The sequence below is a fragment of the Ambystoma mexicanum genome, chromosome 13, assembly GCF_040938575.1.
Source record: "Ambystoma mexicanum isolate Mex_15411 chromosome 13, UKY_AmexF1_1, whole genome shotgun sequence".
NCBI lineage: Eukaryota > Metazoa > Chordata > Amphibia > Caudata > Ambystomatidae > Ambystoma > Ambystoma mexicanum.
This window is the reverse complement of record NC_090938.1, coordinates 793,679,743-793,692,102: the sequence shown is the minus strand read 5'-3', so window position 1 is coordinate 793,692,102 and position 12,360 is coordinate 793,679,743. Positions and strand designations below refer to the sequence as shown.

The 12,360-nt window shown below is 46.7% G+C and overlaps 1 protein-coding gene across 3 annotated transcripts in view; it reads left to right on the top strand.

Annotated features, from left to right (window-relative positions):
• MDC1 (mediator of DNA damage checkpoint 1) overlaps positions 1-12,360 on the top strand; it is a 323,363-nt gene that overhangs the window by 91,980 nt on the left and 219,023 nt on the right. For 2 of the 3 annotated variants that reach the window (XM_069635188.1, XM_069635187.1), the window contains 4 exons: positions 5,335-5,427; positions 5,872-5,943; positions 6,443-6,487; positions 7,688-8,764. In XM_069635188.1, the coding sequence (XP_069491289.1) occupies positions 5,335-5,427; positions 5,872-5,943; positions 6,443-6,487; positions 7,688-8,764 (1,287 nt within the window). The remainder of the gene's footprint in view (positions 1-5,334; positions 5,428-5,871; positions 5,944-6,442; positions 6,488-7,687; positions 8,765-12,360) is intronic. The other variant, XM_069635189.1, reaches the window with a different exon arrangement.

The following is a 12,360-nucleotide window of genomic DNA, read 5'->3' as shown; positions in this document are numbered from 1 at the left end:
TGGTAGAGTATAACACCAGAGAGTGCAAAACAATCCAATATTTAATGGCAAACAGTTTTAAATGTTGATAGAGGGATCAGAGGAGAGTTCAGGAAAAGAGAAGATGATTTGGGATTAATCCGCAAAAATGTTGCTACGAGAATCCAAAGGAGGAGATTAATGACCCAAGAGCAAAGGTGTTGAGGGGCTGAGTGCATAGAGGAGACGAGTACATTGAGGGGGCGAGTGCGTAGAGCCCATGAGTAAGCCAAACAGGTGAATACATAATGCATGTGAGGGCATAAAGAGGGCGAGTGCCTAGAGCGAACGAGTGCCGAGAGTGGAACTGACCTGTTGCTTGAGCATACGAGTTGCGTAGAGATACTGGATGCGTAGAGCGGATGGATCGAGTGAAGTAGAGCGCGTGGGGCTGACAAGAATGCATGCATGGAGCAGACAAGAATGCATGCGTGGGGCAGTGTACAACGCGCAGGGCGGACTGGAGCGGATGGATCGAGTGAAGTAGAGCGCGTGGGGCAGACTGGAGTACATGATTGCGTTGTGCGAACCGGAATGGGTGGCGGAGACTGAGATACATGGAGTGGATAGGAGTGCATGGAACGGACTGGAGCGCACAGAACTGCGTGACGTATATAATATGGTTTGGAATGCAGAGAATGTTCGGAAAGAGCATATAACACATCGTATCACACCACCACGCTTACTCTCCCCTCTACACCACCACTCAACTAGAACACAGAGATACTATGACTCCATTCGGCATAACTGTTCTCATACTAACATCCGCCGCATACTCCACAGCACTCTAAGTAAAACACTGCTGGTTACACTACCCCAGCCAGGCGTTCTCCTCAGGCCTAACGCAGCCATACTCGGTCTGGGTAAATCCTGCCAGAACGAACACATACTCCTGATCCTTCAACCACCACACCTACCGCTAAGATGCAGCTATCACATGAATACCGCGCAGCTGCACACATAGCCGGTGCTCACTCGCACCTTTGACTCTCTCTACTCTCTCTACTCTCTCTACTGATCTGAACTTCGGTTCCCAAGGGCGTTCAACCTACCAGCGCCTTCAGACCTTACCAATGGTATATAAGGCGCTATATGAATGCAAAATAACATAACATAACATAAAGAAGAGAGGACCCAATACAGAGCCTCTGTGGATCACCAACAGTTAGGAGTGAGTTGAGAGGTCTTGTTGCTCCAGGAGATAGAGAATTGGCGAGGTGTCAGGTAAGATTCAAGCCAGGCAAGGACTTGATCGTGAATCCCAAGAAGAGAGTGTTAAGGCGATCAGAGTGATCAACCGTGTCGAAGGCAGCAGACGGGTGAAGGAGAATTATGATAGCGGATAGGTTGGCGTGCTTAGCAGAGTAGATGAAGTTGAGCTATTGTTGGAGAGCAGTTTCTGTGGAGTGACAGGAGTGTAAACTTGCTTGTAGGGGTCTCGAAGGTTGTGGCTGTCTAAACAATTGGTAAAACGGTTAAACCCAACCCTTTCAAGCACTTTGAGTAGTGCAGAAGGGGAGGCACAGGTCGAAGAGTTAGCCAATAGATTTGTGTCAACCCATTGCTTTTCTTAGGCGAGGGATGACTGTGGCTGTTTTGAAAACCGAGGGAAAGCAAGCAGAGTCTAAGGACAGGTTGAAGAGTTCAGCGAGGTGAGAGGCCATTAAAGGGGCAATAGGCTTCTCTAGCTGAGGAGAAAGAGGGTCTGATGGGGCACAAGAGGGGTTAGCCTTCCTCAGTAGAGATAATATTTCTTCAGTATTGGTGTAACTAAAGTGGGAAATGGAGGCAGAGGATGATGGTAGAGTAGGTGGAGTGTGAGGAAGGTCAGGAGAGTGTCAGTGAAGTATTTAGCTAGTTCATTGGCTGTGAGAGTGGAGTTGATAGTCATAGGTTTAGGAGGAGTTTGTTTAGGGTGCTGTGGTGGGTCAGAATCATATATCAGAAGAAGTAGCAGACTAGAATGTTCCATCTTGACTTGTATTCAATAATATGAAATCAGCCTCACTTTCCTTAAGCTATGGGTTTCCCTACCTAACAAAACTAACTAAGGCGCTTGTCAGTCAGTTGTGAAGTCCAAAGGAATAGTCTGTCTGCCGCCAAAACGAATCTACTCTGACCCTACCGCTAGTACAAAACAACCAAATTCCAGGATAATGACTCCCTTCTCCTGGGACCGCTTCCTCAGCAAGTTTAATATATAATCTTTAAATAGTTTTTGCTCATCACTCTTATCAGTTCCTTTAATTCACTTAAGGAACTTTCTGCCTTCCCTTGATCTGCCTTCTCTTTAAAGGGGTTCCTTTTCCTTGAAGTTCTTTCACTCTGGGTTTATTACATAAACTTAAGTCTCTCTTTAGCTGACATCCAACTTGTATCCTGAATAACATAAGCAATATTGTTCCCATCAGAGTTCTCCACTCCTTTTATCAGTTTGCCTGACTCTGGAACGAGTATGAGGGACCCGGTGATGATTCTCACTCTTCTTATTCCTTAGAGTCTCACTGAGACGAGTATGAATGTCACAACCATGGTGCTCATTTTCTGTAGTAATACTGTGACGAATAGTAGTATAGTATTAGTTATACTCATTACCCTATCCGGGTCTCCCCCTCTTCCCGATACCTCCCTGGTCTTAGGATCGCGTCAACAGGTCGGTAGTTCGCATCTTGGATTATTCTCCGTGTGTCAGGGTGGCAACTTCATTTGTCTCTTCCTCTCCCTCCAACACTCTCTGCTGTGTCGCCTTGTGCGTGGCTTTGCTGTTTGCAAACTGCCTCCCAATATTCTCTCTTCACATACCAGGCCTTGATGGATCCCTCCAGAGACATGTCGTTTATCGCTCTGCTCTCCAGAGCTTTGCTATTTCTTGGTGAGACTCGGGCACTGCTGTAAACAGGCTTCCTTTCCACGTAGGAAGCTGTGCTGTGTCTTTTTCTCTCGCTTTGTTGCCACAGCAGCTTTGAACTGCCCGGGTTTCTCTCTCTCTGGTGTCTCCTCCTCCAACACTTATGATGCTGTGCTGGGGCTTCCTCTGGGTAATGTTAATAGTTCGTCTTTACTGTTCGACTGGTGTTCTTTATAGTTCCATTGGTTTTCTTCGTCACAGTACCAGACGGGTATACTTTTTCTCAGGTGGAATATCACAATAGCAAATGTATAGTGATTTGTTCTGTTTTCTTCCAGAAGATTTCACTAACTTTGGTTGTTGAGTGAATTGGACAAGGAGCACCTCATCAGGAGTCCTTGTCCCCACAGGGGGAGTCTCTCCCGGTGAGGTCTCGCTAGCCTCTAGCCCTAGGTTGAGTATCGTGTTGCGAGCTCACCTCCCATGGAAAGGCTCTCCCCGAGGAGAAGTGACGTAATCCTGCAATTCATCACAGTGCCCTGTAGCCAGCGAGGATGGTTAGAGTGAGAGTCAATGGGGGTGCAGTAGAAATCTGTTTTCACTGTATCAAGAGAGGACTTGAGAGAGTTCAGTGCAGAGAGGTGAAGGTTCAGCTCCTCATACGAGTGGGTATACCTCCATTTGCGCAGCAGCCGACACATGTCTGTGCCGAGAGAGCATATGAATGGGATGCTGAGACTTGGAGGTGAAAGGTAGCAGTGGGACGTGAGAGGAGAATGAGTCGTATAGTAGGGATTGGAAGCTGGAGAGCATAGTGTTGGTGGAAAAGGCATTGGATGTGAAGGAGGAGAGTGAGAACTGTAGGTCAAAGAGAAAGAGAGGAATGCAGAAGGTTCACATTTCCTTTTCGTAATAGGTGAGGCAAGTGGTGAGGAGAGGTCAGAAGGTGGAAAGGAGATGGCGGTGGTGGAACCAATGGAGCGATCAGATAGAGGAGTGGTGTGACCGTAGTATTAGTGGCTGAGAGAGAGGTGGAGATGAATAAGAGATACAAAGTGTTGTCTCCAGTGTGGGTAGGCAGGTTATGGATAGTGGAGAGCGTGGTCATTAAGAAAAGACCGACGTTCAGATTTCTGAGACTTGGTTGGCGAGGGAAGGTTAAAGTCACCTCAGACAATGAGGTGATGTTTAGTGGATAATCACGAAAACGCAGTAAGAGCAGTGCAGTAAAGCAAAGCATTGAATCTGTAGTATAGTGAAAAGAACAGTGCATTACCAACAAAAACATGTACACTGCCTTTCTAAATATAAGGCACCCACCTAGCTTTAGCAGGCCTTGTACTCAGAGTCATCATTCCAGTTAAGTACCTGAGACTGAGTAGGAAGTCTCAAAAGTTACCCTTTCCAAGCTTTGACAAAGCCAACAGGTTGGCAGAAAAGTGTAGTTTAAAAGCACCTTTGGATGTATAAGGTAAGTAAGAACTTTAGGGCTATGATCTCAATCCCACCACACTAGGGGCTACCCTGGGGAATCCTTGGCTAGAGCTCCACTGATCACAGCCATACAAGACTGTGTTAGGGATTGGGCTTTGCCCCCATATGATCACAATAGTAGTGGGGACAAGGGGGTTGAACAAAAACAGGTAAGTACACTCTGGCCCCATCCTCCAATTATTCCAAATAGACCACCCCTGGGGTCCTCTGAGTTGCTGGGGACAGCTACTTCTGCTGTTGGTCTCGTTGAGGGAAGTCAAGGTGTCACAGCTTCGAGACCCTCCGAGACGAAGACCATGCATCTTTTTTCTTATAGAAAGGAAAATCTCAGGACTCCCGGCTCAACAGACAGTAGATTGAAAGTGAAGTGAAGAAAGACGATGAGGAAAAACCTCAGGAACACTTATGAGAGACCTCAGGTGATCAGTGTCTAATAAAACAAAGGACTGGTTCAGACATTTCTATATTTGAGGATGCATTCTTTGACTATATTTTCAAATGATTAGGCTCTGTGGTCCCCCCAGGTCATAAGCACTGCTGGTTAGAGAGGGGTTGGGCTTCTGACTTGGGGCAGTTTTTAAAAACTAAAACTTAGCAGCTACATTACTCAGAAAAAGGCCCAGCACAACTTTATTAAGATTTTTGTTGGTGTTTTCAGGCTTATTCTGAGCCACTTGAACCATATAACTTGTTTTGTGTTTGCATTTTATAATTATACAAGTGAACCCTCAACTCAGTTGCCAGCCTCTGTCTGAGTTGTTGCCTTCTGTCATACGAGTGTCTTTATACTTACTTTCAATGTACATAATTAGCTCGTTTATAAACCACCAGTTACCTATAAATGAGAGAGATGAAGTGCTTAGTCAGTCTAAACAGATTTTATTGGTGTGCTTTATAGAATGATCCCTCTGACTAAAGCCCATTTGTCCTGCTGTCTCCACTGTGCCTCCTACCCCACTCCCCTGGTTTTACAGAAAACCCCAGCCTAGCTCTTGAGGCCACACAGTGTTTTGTTGAGGCTGCCTCCGGTGTCCAGGGGCTGGCAGAGGATGAACATTCATCAGCAGGTATGTTCAGTGTCGTGGTTTGCGGCTATGATGCTGAAGATTGTAAGTCATTTCTCCCATGTTATACTTGTATAGTAGTAGCCCAAATAGTGGTAGTAGTTATTTAGGACCGCTTACATGGAAACCAACCCATTTGGCTAGGCGCTGGTCTCATAGCTGTTCCTACTATATTGGTCATTTTATTGACACCGAAAGGATAAAGCTCACACTTGTCCCTCCCTGGTGTTAAAAAATTTGAAATGCATGTCTGAGTTTTCTCACTATGACGACTCTCTTTTAGGGATGTCTGTTGTATGCCTGTAATGTAAAGCAGTCTGGCCTTGGAGAATTGCAAACTGGGAACTGTGTCCTTTTACCACAATTCCCTCTCATTTGAAACCTGGTGCGCGTGGTGCAGTTGACCCGGCTCACCTCTACCACTTTCTCTTTCTCATTGGAAAACAGAGAGTGCTGGTGAGGAGGAAGCGGCTACGCAGGCTTTCGTCTTCAAGTCACCTCCAGTCAAGCCTTTTAAAAGTAAGTGCTGGTTCACCTTCGCAAGCGCGTGATTTGGATATGGGTAGACAAGATTGAAAGTTCCTTGAATATCTGGGGTTTAGCAAGCTGAGGGAACTGGGGTTGTAATTTCCCTGAACAAACCTAGTGAGGTCCTTCAGTGAGGTTGGTAACAGGCTCAAGACGGTGCAGAGCTCGGCTACCTGTTTTTGAACAAGTCGGGTCAAGTTCAGATTTTAAAAAAGCAGTGTTTGTAATATGCTGCAGTGATGGTGGTCCAAGAAAACTCCCTGTGAATGAGACGTGCGATGGAGGGCAATGGCTTGTTCAGGAGCAGATAGAGTAAATAGCTCCTTGAGCAATACTCTGTTGCTTCGCAAATCTCAAAACAAGTTAAGAGAAAAGAGGTTGGGGCCTGTTTGACAGTGAGGTTTGTAGTGACAACAAAGGCTGTGCTGTGGAGGGTAGTTTATTGTTGTGAGTGCTGTTGGCTTGACCTTTCTGTGTGTGTTTTTCCTAGAGTCCTCCGTGCCCAGTTCCGGAGGCAGTGTTTTGCCTGTGCCAGGTAAGTCTTGTCCGAATAGACCCAACTTCAGAATGCATGATCCTCTACATGGTTTTGGGGGTTTTGTCTTTCTACACTTGCTGCACATATGGACTGGTTCTGTATATTGGTCACCTATTTTACTATAAGGGCCTTGTGGAACAAGGCTACCCGAAAAGTATTGCAGATTCCAAGCTCTGAACAACGTTTCACTGGAACAAACTTCCGTCTGCCACTACAGGCCTTTTATTGATATTTTGATATTGAAGGCCTCCTAAATGCTTTCAGAAAAGCCAATCACTGCATCGTAACCTCCCCCCACCTTATATTGGGCTTTATTTGAAAGCCGGACTGTTTACGTGCAGTAGCCCTTCTCACAGAAGATGAAAGGAAAGCAATGTTAAGTCTGTTTGCACCTTCAGTTTTCCATAATGTCCTGTGAGCTCAATGTTCCATTTCTTACAACCAGCAAATCTGATTTTTGAACCCCCTTCTTGCCATTTGGATCATCCCTGCCAAAAGACCACCTATGCTGTAAATATTGCCTGCTACCAGTGCTATAAATAGTCAATCAGTAAAATTCCTTGTCAGAAGAGCCGTAAGGGCTTCAGAGCATCCATGTTGCTGGGAATGAGCCCTGCACTCTTCCTCATGATGGCTGATTCTTCTATTAACCTTTGGCAAGGGGTGAATTTCCTGTCTTTGAGATTGCATATTCAGAATGGGCTTTTGAACTGTATACATGCTGCAGTTTGTGTAGCGAGGAAATTCAGAAATTGAACTGAAATGAAAGCCCCCTGCCAGTGATCAGATGTGGTGATTTAAGCCCTCTCAGCGGCTCAGATCGCACTGGAGAAATTACACATAAAGATACTAACCACTTCTTGTGCAGTGCTAAAGCTGGGCACAAGGTACCACTCTGCATTAAGCTAACACTGATAGTTTTTTAGAGGGATCTACGAGGCAGCCCTGTCTTTCACACGTTTCTGATGGTGGCCAACCTCCACAGTGGGGAAGTATATGGAGTTGTCTACTGACTGTAGTAGATACGAGAGTCTGATTTTGTTTTAATTGTTTATTTAATGATGTCTTGCAAGTGCATTTTCCCTTCATTTAAAAAATGTATTTCTTGAGGGGTGATGGTGTTTTGCTGCAACTGTTGGGGCCCCAAATGCTGTGCATGCCTTTCTAGCCCCTGTCTTTCTCCTTCATCCCCTGCAGTCTTCACCTCCCCTGAGAAGGAAGAGTTCTCGGACGATGATGAGAATATTGCAGTGGCTGAGACTCAGTCGTTTTGCATGGGACCAGACCTCAGTTACATCAGCTTGGAAGAAGAACCCACCCAAGCTTTCTTTGTGGCAGGTGGCCCCAGACCTCAAGGTCCATGCACATCCACACAGAAAATGATTGGCAGTGAGACTGGGCTGGTGAAACCCCATATAGCAGTCCAGCAACCCACTGAAGTAGAAACAGAGGCGCAAGAGACTACTCTTGCCGAAGCAGAGACACAGCTTTTTTATAGCAACACCATTCCTGCAACGACTATCCAAGCGATTGAGCCCTCTGAGAACCCTTCTCAGGATGAGACCCAGCCCATATCAGTGTACTTGGGCCTTCAAGCAGGGCAAAAGGTTATTTCAGAGCCCAGCAACCAAGGAGTGAACCAGCCACCACTCATCTCCGAGGCTTCCAGAGGGGAGCAGCCAATGGCGGGCCAGAAGACCATGGCTCTAGATGTTCTACAAGCAGAAAATGAAGTGGAAACGTCCTTGCTAGTGAAGACCGCTGAGCTTGCCTTTCCCTCCACAGTAAAGCAGGGAGCCTGCTGTGCATCGACTGCCTCTCTGTTGGAAAGCCAGGATCCACAGAGACCATCTGTGGAACCAGGCCAATCTGAAGAAACCACACAACCCCTGAGTCTGTTTCTGTCGGAAGAAGCCACCCAAGCCTATTCAATAGATATTGCAGAACTGGGCCCAGAGTCCTTTGGCACAAAACCTGCAGTGCTTTGCAAGACTTTGGGGGATGTAGCCGACACCAGTGAGTCTTCCAAGGAAGTTAACGAGGGAACCGCAGACAGGGCCTCCATTGAACAAGAAGATGCTACCACACAACCTTTGGAGTCAGTTGAACTGCCCCCAACTCGTGAAATTGCAATCTGCCACAGTATTTCCTCGGACATGAACACAGCATCTAGGTCTGGCATCTCTGATTTGGGGAAGACCTCAGGGCAAGAAGAGGAGCCAGAAGCTGAGCCATCTTCACGTACGAAAAAAAAGCAACCAGCGCTGACCAAACGTGAGTGAAGGGCCAATGTGGGCTGTGGGTCAAATCCTGGTGCATGTTGCATGCCTTGTATCTTTCACTTTAATGTTGGGTGATCAGTCTGATTGAAGGCCCTCATAAGGTAAAGCAGTGAATGAATGCAGGAAAGATAATGCACTTCCTGGAAGTGGAAGGGAAAGACTCGACCAGGAGCTGACGGCTCATAATGTTTTATGGGGGAGAAGGGGCACTTGCTATTGGTCGAATTTGCATGAAGCCTCAGCAGGAAAGAGACTGGGTCTACAGAAGGATGTTGAGGTATGGTGTCTTAGAATCATTGTAGGATGTTGTGTATTGCGGTGAAATCTAAAGGGGCTCCCTTCTCTGTCAGAGCGTGAAGATGAAGGGTATTGTGCATATTCAACACTAAAGACACAGTGGGAGTGGCAGGGAGAATTGGTGGTGTTGAAGCAACAAAATAGGTGACTAGATGCACTCTGAGATGGGGAACTAGAGTTGGAGTGCTTGCTGGTGGACATGATTGGGGAATCAAGGGGCAGAAGGTGCTTCATGGCGATGCTAGTCAAGTACTCTTGCATTACTCTGCATAGGACAAGCTGCTGCCAACGCTGTGTCTGTCCTCTGCCCCTGATATGCCTACTTTATCTTAGTCTTAGTTTATAGTCATAAACACCTCAATATCTCCACGTGCACTAGTCCTGATCACTTAACACTGAAGAGAGAAAACTGGATTAAATATAAAATTTAAATCCCAACAATACTGACCTCTGGTGTAATAGTAAGCAAATGCCTATCAGGCATAATGCATTTTGTTTCTGCCAATTCGCTCTTCATAAAAGAAAGGCACTGTTTAAACTGCACTTCACTTCTAAAGCCCTTTGCCATAGAGTAAATATTGAGAGACTGCTTTAAGGTCACAAAGAGCGCTGGCTTCCATCCTGCACTGCACTGTGTCACAGATGGCCTCAAGAACACAGCAACTCTCCAGACCCAATAAGGTGCACGCTAAGGGATGTCCCTCTCTCTCGTCTAATGCAGGCCATTCCCTCCCTTATCCAGGATGGTCTCTAGAGAATGGTAACCCCTTCTGTCTAAGATACTACCTGTCTGGTGGTGATGCCCTAATGGCAAAGGCCCTTTGTAACTATCTCCTTCTGGGAGAAAGCTAGGTGGTCACTAATCTAGGTTCCAATACAGTGTAAGGGGGGGCCTTCCAGGCACCCAGGCCCCACTTGGTCCTTCCTTTTCACCCCCTTGTATTCAACGCTCTGATGTTCTATTCTACCTATGCCTTTCTTCTACTCTCCTTCCCTTCTTCCACCCACTTTCCTTTGTCTTCACCACTCCACCCCTCTCTCACTCGGAATTACTCAATCTGGTTGTTTACTTTTGGTCGTTGGGTCTTTTTGACCTAATTATAGATGTTACTTTTGACCTTGTTTCATTTTGACCTTATTACTTGAACATGAGGAGCGGGGGTGCCCCCTGCTCCTCATGTTCAAGTATCTGCGGCCTCGGGCTGCTGGGGTGTCCCCTGCATTCTTGACGATGGAGGCGGGGGACAAAAATTGCTCGGGCCCCCGTTTTCAATGAACGGTCAAAACGGGGGCCTGAGCAGTTTGCGGGCAGATTCTATACATCCTCTCACTCAGATGTTCTTTTTCTCTCAATCTACTGCCCACTTCTCTCTACCACTACTATTCCCATTCCACACTACTTCTCGCCCCTCTCTGCAGTGCTCTCTGCTCAAACTTTCAATGCTATGCGGATGACGCCCAACTTGTTTTCAGGCTCCCCTCTGCCACCTCTTCTCTCATCTCCGACTGTCTGTCTGCAATCCAGGAGTGGTGCGCCGCCAACGACCTGTGCCTTAATGCTAGTAAGACGGAGATCCTCCTCATCGGCACACCTGCACTTTCCTTTCCTGTCACTCTCTGGCTGTCCTCCCTTGGCCCTATCCCTGCTCCCACTTGCTAGACTTGGAACCTCTGGGTCATCTTTGACTCCACACTTTCTTTTTCTCCTCACATCTCTGATGTCTCAAAGTCCAACTACCAACTGCACCTCCTCAGAGGTATTCTTCCTTTTCTCTCCTTCCCCCAGAAGCTCACTGTCTCCAGAGCTCTGGTTCTCTCTAGGCTGGACTATTGCAACATCCTCTTTCTAAATCTGCCTGCAACCACTCTCCGTCCTCTACAACTCATCCAGAACAGGACTGTGAGATGTGTCCTTGGCCTCAAGCCCTGGGATTGTATCTCTCCAGCCCTGAAATCTCCTCATTGGCTCCCAGTGGCTGCAAGGATTAAATTCAAGACCCATTGCATTGTCCACAAGGCTTTCTGGGCCCTGGTTCCATAATACCTTCAACTCTCCCTACGTAAATACATTCCTACTCGAGTTCTTCGCTCCTTCACCTCCAACTTCCTCAAGGTCAGTCGCTTCTTCGAGTAACGAGTTGGGGGGTAGATCCCTTTCCTGGGCTGGGGTCTCTCTCTGGAACAGCCTCCCTGCCTCTCTGAAACTTCGGTTCCAGAAGCACCTTAAGACCTTCCTCTTTGCTTCTGCCTTCGCTTTTCCTCCGCCCTGCTAATCTGTCTGCTTTGGCACCGGCCACCTGGTTACCCTCTGATTCCGGCCCCAGATCCCTACCCTCCAGCCATACACCTGCAGTGCCTCCTGGCAACCCCTGCACTTGGTTCTGTATCTGCTACCCTACAGTCCCCTTCCAGCACTTATAAGACACCTGTTGTCTGCACCTTATTCTCGCACTTGCCACCTGCTGGCCGCACTACCTGTTGTTGTTCTATCACATGTTCAGCACTTTCCACTCCCCCCACCGCCTGCCCCTCGTTCTTTCCCCCTTCCCTCTCCCCTGCACCTGCACATTCTCAATGTCACTGGGCCTAGTAAGATCATTGGTTTGTCCTCCCTTGTTTTCCCTCCCTTACCTCGACGGCCTCTGAAACACCTGTGTATGAGCGCAATACAAATAAAATATCATATCATACTACACCTCACCACACTCGCACATTCTCCCACAGTCGCCCTTGTTCCACTCCATCAGTCACCTTCTCGTTCATTCCCTACTCTTCCTGTTAGCCCCACTCACATAACTTGCACAGCCACTGAAACCTAAGTATCTCCACTTTCTCCCACCAATCAATGCCTTACCTTGTACACTCCTTCTTAAGATAAAATGTCCGGTCAAATTCGGATCTGTTCCAGGGCGAGTCCTTTTAGCTCATATATAGGTCTAGCTGTCCGCACGCAAAGGCTCAGCTCATTGTGACCGCAACAATAATGTACAATAACTTCTTACTTCAAAGTACACGCTCACATGTATTGTTTTTGCTTACGTTACTTATTTAGTGTATTACAAAGCATTCCACATATCACAGTCAGGTTAGTTGTTTGTCCTTGTTATTGTTTGTCTATTATATCCTCATTGATTAATTAGTCATCAATTGTATCCTCATTGATTGATCAAAGTTTTTTCCCCAAAGTTGTTTGTCTGTAGTATTGTTTATCAATTGTATCCTTATTTATTAGTTAGTCTTTAATATTGTTTATTAATGATGTCCTCATTGATTAGTCATCAATTGTATCCT